Genomic DNA, 10,107 nt, shown 5'->3' with positions numbered 1-10,107 from the left:
TTGGTGAATCACTGGGGGTCCACAGAAGTCAAGTGGATAAGAAGCACTGATTTATGGCTTTTGAGAAGTTGAAAAGCATGTAGGCGGGTTGCTACTGCATTCAGAGAGAATAATGACTAAAGATGTTAATTTGACACCTTGCCCAGGTGACTTCAAATCTCATAAGGGACAATTCATGGCTACTAGATGCAGTTTCAAAACTAATAGGTCAAGGCTGGTGAACACAATGTATGAGCTTACATGAGTGGTTCAAGGTTTCTGGGGACGAAAGGGCTCAGGGTGATAGTTTTATGGCTTTACTTCAACTTCATGGCACATGGGGACATTCCACTACACAAGGAGGCAATATATGCAAAACGATGCATGGAAGTGTACAAGTAAAGTGTCATGGAGCTTTTTCACACATAATGGGTCAATTTTATTACACTTTGGTATCCTGAAACACAAAGAGTGCAATTTGAACAAGTAAGGGATCATTTATAAATGGCAGGAAGAAATAATCATAAGGAAATGGTGTTAGCTCATTGGGAAGATTTCACCATAAAACAGGGCAGCTGCTTCACTCTTGGTGGCCGACTTCCTTAGAATGGTTCTATTAAAATAAACAGTATTTCTTCAATTGAAAATGAAGCTTTACATTGATTCATTTCACACCCAGAACACAGATTGGTCCAGCCACTTCTTGTTTATATTTGTACTCCAATAGTTGCTTTCAGAACATTCTTCAATGAGTGATGATTGGATGGATCTTCAGGCAACCATAGCTGGCATGATGTCCATTTCAGGCCAGCCAATTAGAACTGCAGAAATATTCTTTGTGTCCTTTTTCAAAGTTTCCAGTGGCATATATGATCTTGCATCAAGCATTAAGGCTACTCGACTCTTCTCAACAAAATACAAACTCATCTCATCCTTTGGTCTTTGTAAACATGACTTGCCTAGCCTTATGCCTTGGTCTGCTAGACCTAAATGTACCCAACCACTGAGGCTCTTATTTAACAGCACCCATTATGTTAACCCTTCCTAATTTCATTAATGCCTATCCTATCTGACCTTGGATCCCCAGGTTTATGACTGATGTATATCTCATAATTTTGGTACCACTGACATCTCTATTAGAAAAAAGTGTACACAGACTCCATTCCAATGGGAACCACAAATGTTCCTCCTCCTCCTTATAGCTAATCAATGCTAACCTAAACCTGATCCCAATCCATAAGTAGTAACCTTAACTGCCAATGATTTAGTGAAGAGGATGATTGAGATGTTGGTTATTAGGAATGATGACCAGCACAATCACGCAGATCAGATAAATGATAAAAATTGTGAATCCCAAGGCAAAAGCGATTCTATTCATTGTGCGCGCTGTTTCGGAATTATGTCTTGCCCCGACCAGGTCTCCTCTGGCATTGCAGTCCTGGGTCTAAAAAACAAGAAAAAATTGGTGAGGTAAAGCTTGTCTGCATCTGAAAGTTTTATAATATGATAGCCTGTTTCTTTTTGGAGGTGCTTGGCTCAGTAGCTCTGTTGCACACGTCAATTTAGTATATGTTAGTGCCTAAAGGTCAGATGTACATACGTAATCTTTTGAGACTACCAAATAGGAAATTAATGCGATTTGCTATTTGGTAATTGCAAACACCAATGTACGAAAGTGTGATTTATACTTTCTGCGATTCCCAGTGGGTCGCAACTAGACCGACCTCATGAGGTAAGTCTCGGCTTTCGAGCCATTGAGAATCGCAAAAATCAGAGGGATGGTGGATTGCTGGGGTCAGCAGGCCAGCATGTTTGTGACTGCTTTTAAATAAAGCAATCTTTTTTCTATTGGGAAATGCAGCCCGTTTTCCTTAAAGGAAAATGGGATGCGTTTAAAAAAAACAAAAAAACATTTTCTTTCCATTTTTTAAGAGCAGGGACCACTGCCTTGTCTTAAAAATGTTTTTACCACCTCCTTGAAGTAGGTGGTAAAATGTGAATGTTTTGCGACCACATTTCAGTCGCAAAACATTCATACATACCACTGTGATTCAGTACTAGGATGGGACGCCCTAAACATGCCACTTCATAATACCGAATCGCAAACCCAATTTGCGACTCAATGTTAAGTTACCGAATTGCAGATAAGGCTTTGTACATTAAAAAAACGCTTTTTTGCGGTTGCAAACGGCCCAATTTGCAGCAACCTCAAAAACGTTTTGTACATCTGGCCCTTATTGTGCATATCTGTGTAAATGTCAGCTTGGATAAACATAGGGATGTTAATAGAAACACGCCATGTGCCTTGTTTTAAGCATGGTACATTAATTATGAAATTACATTTGAATAAAACTCCAAATCACTTAAAGTAATACCACCATTCATTGTTGTGCAAAAGTTCTAGAACTTGGTTATTGTGCTAGATTTCACCTAGGTCACCAGTCAATATGGCAGCCAAGGACAGTCACTCTCAGCCGTGGCCGGTAGTGGCAGTACCGGCCGGGCGGTGCCGTGGGGAGGGGGAGGGGCAGGGTGGGGGGGGAAGTAATGTTTGGATTACGGACTTTAAAAGGTAAGTACACATAAAAATAAATAAAACGAATTTCGTTACACACACTGCATCGCATTTGGTGATGCAGTGTGTGCAACGAAATTCGTTTTATTTATTTTTATAAATATACCGGCCGCGGCTGGTAACTCTGCTGCAGAGCTCTCAATGGAAATATTCTAAACCAACCTATTTATCGTAACCTGCTACCTCTTCCCATGCATCTCGGCCTCGTGTTCTCTGGACCCACCTCTCCTGGTTTTCATCAAAAAGTTACCCCATTCCATTGATTCACGACACTGGGCTACAAAAGATTTCGCTCACTGAGAAGCGCCCATCACAACTAACATGCAGAACTCTGACAGCCCCAAGTTCAATTTCTGAAATGGCCTCGCTTGTTGCTACCCCTGGCGTTTCAGGTTACCCTGGTACCTCTCATTAGCCCGGCTGCCAAGACTAAAAATACAGATGAGCTTTTAATTAAGGGTGCTGGTCTGGCACACGACCACCAGGAGAGCAGACATATTCCAATGAGTACCTCTTTGGAGGGACATGCTGCACCAGCTGCTAACTTGTCTGACGCTTTTGCCATTCCAAAAAAGTCAATTCTAAATTCTTCATCCTATTATCTAAACTCCCAAATTTCTACAAAAACAAAATGTATCTCTCGTAATCCCAACAGAACAGTCCAATTAAAATGTCCTCTCAGATGAAACACTGCTCGAAAACAGCAACATTCGTAGAATGTATTTCATATAACTTGCTTTATGGAATATCTTATTTCAGATACTATCCAAGTACTGTAGAGCGTATGCTACATCGCTACGGATTGGTTACTGCACACGCATCAAACATGTGCGAGCTCATAAGAAGTTAGAACTTCTGTTTAGTTTGAGTCTTGGCTAAATATGATTCACCTCCTAATCTTTCCATGTTATTCCACCATGCGTGGATTCCACTTAAAAGCTCTCTAAACCACAACCAAAGTATTATCTTCAATAACACTGACTCACATAGCCGCAGTCCTAAAAGAGCTTTGAGTGGTGCCCGCTTGAAGCCGACAGGGGTTTCATCAGAACAAACAAGGCTGTATGTTCACCTTGCTGACATTGTCGGGACCATCAAGGGATCTCAGAGCGTCCTACTTGTTGAAACACAAACCCTCAAAAACAGGCTGCCAATCACATGATGATGGAGCTGCATTTGAGAACTCGTCCTATTGAGACATGAAAACAATCAACCCCATATCCTTCCTCAGGAACTAAAAATCTTCCTCCTTCATGGGTTCCTCAAAGGCTTATCTGTTCTCTGCTCTTCAATCCAGCTAGTTAGTTGTCATTAGATGGCCATTCCCTGCTCTCAGTTCTGCTTCTTTCACCTCAGTTCCTCATCACCCGCCTCCCTGCGTGCCACTTCCTCCTTCTCCTCTCATGCATTTCCCTTTTACAATGTTACTTGTAAGGATGTGAGTCCATCTTCCAGTTGAATTTGTTATATATAATAGGGACTCATACCCAAGGTGTTGTAGCAGCAATGTATAAACACACACGAATAAAATAATACAAGACTTCTGCATTGTACCTAGATGTATATTTTGCCCCCTGCACTCTTGAGTGCCTCTCTCAATGCACTCTTGCAGGTATGTCTATATTTCTTTTGTGTCCTTATCCCTGTTTTTTTCCGCACTTTAATTTGAGGTACTACTTTTATGCCTATCTTTGTAGATCATTACCAAGCTTTTCGTTCTCTGTATTAATGCCCACTTTGCTGTTTCTTTCTCATCCTTTTTTATCTCTCTGGTACAGCTTGCATATGAGCCTCCCTCCCTTTGATTAAACCCCATTAAAAGCACTACTTTACGCAAGGTTGGCTGGGGCCGTAAACAGCCCTGCGTATCAGTATAAAAATGGCCCTCATTTGCTTATCAGGTAGTAAAAAAAAAAGTGGTTTATGTTTTCAAATCGAGGCAACTGTGATTTTTCAACATATATTACTTGATTGTTGGAAATAATAGCATTCACAATGAACCTACCTCAGTCCCTCAACTTTGTCCACCTCTTTCCAGGTCCCACTTTTCTATTTCTATATTTCTACTACCATACTCAGTGCTTTGAGGCAACTGTGCCATCTCATTAGGATTAGAACATGTGATTATCAGTGTTAGAAATAGATTTTCTGGTTGGCTAAGGTCTGCACTTAAGCCAGGCAGAACTCACCACTCTAGTTAGCGTAAGGGAGTTACACACCCAAGATAACCCCTGTTCACCTCCTTGGTAGCTTGGCCAAAGCAGTCGGACTTATCCCAGAAGCAAATCGTAAACTGTGTGCACAACACACACACACACACCAGTGTGTGTTGTACAAAAATGTCCACAAACAAAAATCCCCAAAAGAAAGATTCCACACAATATTATATAAAAATACATGGTATTGTATATAAAACATAGATGAAAACAACATGAACCTATAATCACTTTGCCAACCACAAACATCACAATGTGTGCAATAAGAGCATGGTTCTAGGTTGCACATCTCATCAAAACTTCATTACTATACATATGAATGAAAATCATGAAATAAGTACTCGTTATCCTTAGAGTGCGAGGCAAAAAAACGACATACATTACACAATATCAAGGTATAGAAAATCCTGTAATTGGCTTGAGGCATAACGCATTGTAGGAAAGTGGGTTTCTGTTGCAGTAATACCCCCACACATATTATGCCAGATTTCTGATGCACTTTGCCTTGATGTACCCTGGGTCCCTTCCAAAAAGGTTCCCATGGCCAGTATTCTTTCCCTAAATTGTACCGTTGTGTCGCCAATTGGCACCTCTCTGGCCACATGTAAGTCCCTTGTAAAAGGTACCATGGGTACCAAGGGCACTGTGACCAGGGAAGGCCTCAAAGGGTTGCAGCACATATTGTGTCACCCTTAGAGGTCCTGCACCTTAACACACACACACACACTGCCATTGCAGGCTGCGTATTTTGGTGCGGAGAAAAGTGAAGATTTGACATGGCACACAAACATGTGTGCCATGCCTGCAACCCACTGATGATGGTATAGGTAAGACACCCCTCTAGCTGGGTGCACTATACCACTGGTGAGGGCACAGTTGCATGAGCACTGTACCCCTACAGTGTCTAAGTCCATTATTATATATTGTAAGTGCAGTAAAGTCATAAAGTCTTGGAGTTTGTCATTACAAAACTCTGCAGCACCATAATGGCTTTACTGAATTCTGAAAAGTTTGGTAGCATACTTCTCAGCATAATAAAACCACACTGATGCCAGTGTGGGATTTATTATACAATGCACTCAGAGGGCATTATAGAGATGCCCCCAGAAAAATGACCAGCCTCTGGTGGGTTGCCTGACTGGTAGACACCAGCCTGCCACCACAAGAGATGTTTCTGAACCCCTAGGGTGCGAGCATTTGCTCCCTGAGCCCAGAAAGAAAGCCTATCCTGGGCTGAGGTATTCACATCTCCTCCAGGTCAGGAAGAGCCAACTGTGGCAGTGGAGCTTCAAAGGCCTTGCTGCATTTCCAACGTGACACCCCAGCCTCTCCTGCTATCAGGAGCAGGCCCCTTTCCTGTCTCACCCCCTTTTCAGTGAGAAGACAGGTGGGAAAAATTAGAGCAGCCCAGAAGGTGTGTGCCAACCCCGCCCCTCAGGTGGGGGATTCGAGGTGAAGCCCACTTTTCAGTGCCTGCCATCTTCCAGATTGCAGGTACTCTCCTATTAGGGTAAAGGATTGTGCCCAGTCCCCCACCTGGAGTGAGCATGCCAAGGGTCACACTAAGATCAAATATCGACAACCCTTCACAGATAGGGTTCATCGGTGTGCAATGATGTCACGTAGCTCCTCTGGTTCGTGCAATTGGCCTTGCACTGTTTACCTTGGGTTTATGTTTATATTTCCCTTACGCACAGGGTCGATGAGTAGTGTTAGACCTTGTGTGATTAGGATGAGTGTTTGAATGTATGGATAGCTACGTGATATGAGTCTTTAAAGTATATTACAAAGGAATTCTTCTTTCAGCTACATTAGGAGTGACCTACATGTAGTAAAAGGGGAGTTTCAGGCTTGGTAAGTATCTTCAAATGCCAAGTCAATGTGGCAGTAAACTGCGCTTGCAGGCCCTGCAGTGGCAGAGGCCTGAGACAGGTTTGAAAAGCTACTTCTGTGGGTGGTGCAAGCAGGGCTGCCGGCCCTCTTGTAGTATTTAATTTACAGACCCGGGGTATATGGGACACCACTGTACGAGGGACTTACAGGTAAATTAAATATGCCAAACAAGTGTAAAAACAAAAAAAGGAGAGAGTATGTGCACTTTAGCACTGAATAGCAGTGTTAAAGTGCCAGAGTCCCAATACCAACAAAAACAGGTGGAAAAAAATACAGGAGGAAGGCAAAAAGTTTGGGGATAATCCTGCAAAAAGGGCATGGTGCAACAATCAGGTTACACGTGGGGCTTTACAGCTGCAACACTTGCTATCACACACCCGCAAAGACATGGGGCATATCCACCTATACAATGTGTATCTCCCAACCTGCATTGCTTTGTGCGCCTAAGGCAAATTACTGTTTCCTGAGTGGTGCAGACAGCTCTGCATCCTAGTCATTCAGGAAAAGATCTCTTTAACACCAGCCCCCACACAGTCACAAAATCTGAAAAGAACTGACCCACTACAAAACTGTCCGGCACACATTCACAAAACAAGCCCACAAACTGTTCTTTCAAACAGGTCCTTCTGGGCCTGCCAGGTTGGCCTACAGGCCAGTCCAACTCTGGCTGTACATCACCAGTGACATATCATGATATGTCCCAAGAGACTAGGGGGATATCATCAAGGGGCTGTTAACCAGCTTAGCGCGATTTGCATTATCGTCGTATATCGCCGGTTCACATCGCCATGTGGCGCATTTACAACGATTTGCTAACAGGCGATGTGAAACCTTCGATATACGGCGATTTAAAGCAATATCGCCTGAAAAGCTGCGAAGTCAGCATTGCGCTGAGTAAAATGTTGATAATAGGGAGAAGTGGATGTAACCTTACAATCCACCTCCCATTATGCACATGGCTAAGGCTGAACATTTCTAGACGTTAGTTTTCGGCAATGTCAGCGGTTAGCGCAGCTTATTTCATCGCTGCGCATTGTCTGGGCCGGCTTGTTGATACCGCGATGTGCGGTTAGGGATCAATATCCCTGGGGCATATTACCAACAACTAGCGATAATTTTTGTCTCTAACTTGTTTAGAGACAAAAATTATCGCCGCACATCGGCGATTTTTATCGCAAATAAACCTTGCTATTAGCAAGGTTTATCGCAAATGCGATAAAAAACGGCCGCAATGCATGAATATCGCTGAAAAGTCAGCGATATTCATGCATTATCGAGCAAATGCTCTTAGCCATGTTATCCACCTCCCATTGGATAACATGGTGAAGAACTGCTCAGGGCAGGTGTTAGCTTTTGGAGATATTCGCGCTTAGCGCGAATATCTCCAAAAGTTGGTAATAGGAGATAGCGATGTTAGCGACTGTTTCCAGTCGCTAACATCTTGGCACGCCCACTTTGCATGTCATTAGTGATAAATATCACTGACATGCAAAGCGGGGCCCAAGATGGTCGCTATCTCCTATTAGCTGTCACTAACTGGTGTTAGCGACAGCTTGGTAATAGGGAGATAATTTTATCTCCGCTTTCTTGGCTTTTAAAGCCAAAAAAGCGGAGATAAACCCCTTGATAATATACCCCCCTGTTCTTTCCTGAAGATACGCCTACTTTGCATCTCATTAGCGATGCAAAGTGAGGCGTTACTAAAAAGGCAGCCAACATGCGCTAATGCATGTTTGCGCTGCCTTGTTAATAGGGCGATGGCATTATCTCCCCTTTAGCGGCGAAAAGTGCCTCTAAAGTGGAGATAAAGCCCTTGATAGTATGCCCCAGGGAAAGCATGAGAGCTGTGCCGAGTAAAAATTCTCAAGCAACACTCCACAAAAAAAAATGCATCGCAATTTTCTCGTGGCTCAGGCGTACAGTGGGTATGGACCAATGCTGTGGGCATCTTCTGCGCCTCACAAAGGCCACTATCAGATTATGAGGCCACCGGCAGAGGCGTGCGGGCTGGGAGCTCAGGGGACCTCTCCACAGATAGCCACCACTTTAAGGGTGAGGCAAGGCTGTGCAGTCTCTGAGGCTGCTACCACGAGAGGGCGCCAGATCGCTCTTACAGCAACCAAGGCTGCTGCCATCCTGAGAGCAAACAGGGGCAGCGGAAAATCTCACATTTCCTAAGCGCAGCCAAAACCCCTCCAATGGACCTGGCTGCAGACTCTCCGTCTGAGGTGGTCATGGATGCGGTGGTCTGATACTCAGTGCCTCTAACAGCACCACTGGTATCAATGTGGGGAAAGAATATGTCCTCTTGATTTGTTGCCGATCAAGCCGTGCCCTTCTAAGACCACACGGAAGTTGGGTGATTTGCATATGTGGGGGTGGGGGAGGAGTGGAGCCCTACCTTTAATAATGTATCATCATAGTCCATACACCATACCATCTAAGACCACCAATAAAATAATGACGGCTTGTATACATATGAAGAAATGGAGGGATATACTCTTGATACTGTGGTATGTCACTCTGTTTCAGGCGCCATGCCCCCTGGCATGCGGACAGGTGTATTCCCTCATGAGTTAAGACTGCTGCGCCCAGATGCCCGCAGAACTCACCTTCAGCGAGTAGATGAGCGCCACAATGCCCAGCGGGAGGCAGCAGCAGAGAAGGTTGAAGATGGAGAAACAGAGATAGTCCGGCTGACTGGCGACCACCAGCGGGGTTATGACGGTGGTGCGGGTGACCGTGACGTCGATGGGCGCCCTCTGGTCGTCGCCGTAGACCGGGGAGTAGCCCTGGAAATGTGGGTTCATGGGTGGCATCCCGCCGGGGCCAGGCATGGGGTATCCTCCTTGGTAGTACTGGGTCGGGGGTGGAGGCTGGGCACCTGGAGGGTTCACTGCCCCGTAGGGTGGGGGCCCGGCGGGGGTCACATATCCCGGGGGGCCCTTGAGGTTGTCCTTCTCGTACCCAGGGTTCTCCATGTTCAAAGCGTGTTTCTTCAACTTTCCCCTCTCTGCCTCAAAGTCTCCCACCCTCCCTCTCTCTGTTCTGTGAACTTAGTGTTTCACTTGGGGAAAATCCGCACAATCACGGTCTGGTGACTCATTCCGCAATCTGCGCACCGATTGGTCGTGCTACTGTTATCTGACCGGCAGACACCCAACCTGCAGATCAGGAAGTGGCCCTGCTGTTTTTCATGTGCGTGGGTTGAAGTTGTTGCTGTCTGGCAGCGAGAAACAAGCCTCAGACGCACCCTTTACAAACATCGACTGGGTCGCCAGAGCACCGGTCCTGCCATACACCGAGCACCAGTCCTGCCATACACCCCAAACTACTGTCCCTTATCTCTGAGCACAGATATTTAAATCCCCTCACTCGGCACAACACAACTGTGCCTTCCGGCAGCTTCCTTCAGAATGTTCATGTCCATGTCAAGTTTATTAA

General features: G+C 44.8%; 1 protein-coding gene across 1 annotated transcript; it reads right to left on the bottom strand.

The window, feature by feature from the left end:
* Positions 1-394: 394 nt before the first annotated feature.
* On the bottom strand, positions 395-9,779 carry LOC144770703 (interferon-induced transmembrane protein 3-like). The gene is made up of 2 exons (XM_078655430.1): positions 9,276-9,779; positions 395-1,423 (listed from the first exon to the last, which is right to left on the bottom strand). The coding sequence occupies exons 1-2, from the start codon at positions 9,642-9,644 to the stop codon at positions 1,244-1,246; spliced, it is 549 nt and encodes a 182-aa protein (XP_078511556.1). The 5' UTR covers positions 9,645-9,779; the 3' UTR covers positions 395-1,243.
* Between the last annotated feature and the right edge of the window lie 328 nt (positions 9,780-10,107).

Source organism: Lissotriton helveticus, chromosome 7 (assembly GCF_964261635.1).
Source record: "Lissotriton helveticus chromosome 7, aLisHel1.1, whole genome shotgun sequence".
NCBI classification, from domain to species: domain Eukaryota; kingdom Metazoa; phylum Chordata; class Amphibia; order Caudata; family Salamandridae; genus Lissotriton; species Lissotriton helveticus.
Note: the sequence above shows the minus strand (reverse complement) of the source record. Positions and strands in the feature narration are given on the sequence as shown.

Bases quoted from the DNA above. Each gene is read 5' to 3' on its own strand.
- LOC144770703 (XM_078655430.1), bottom strand. From the start codon at position 9,644: ATGGAGAACCCTGGGTACGAGAAGGACAACCTCAAGGGCCCCCCGGGA. The intron at 1,424-9,275 runs GTGAGTTCTGCG...CTTGTTTTTTAG, and splicing joins CGCTCATCTACTCGCTGAAG to ACCCAGGACTGCAATGCCAG.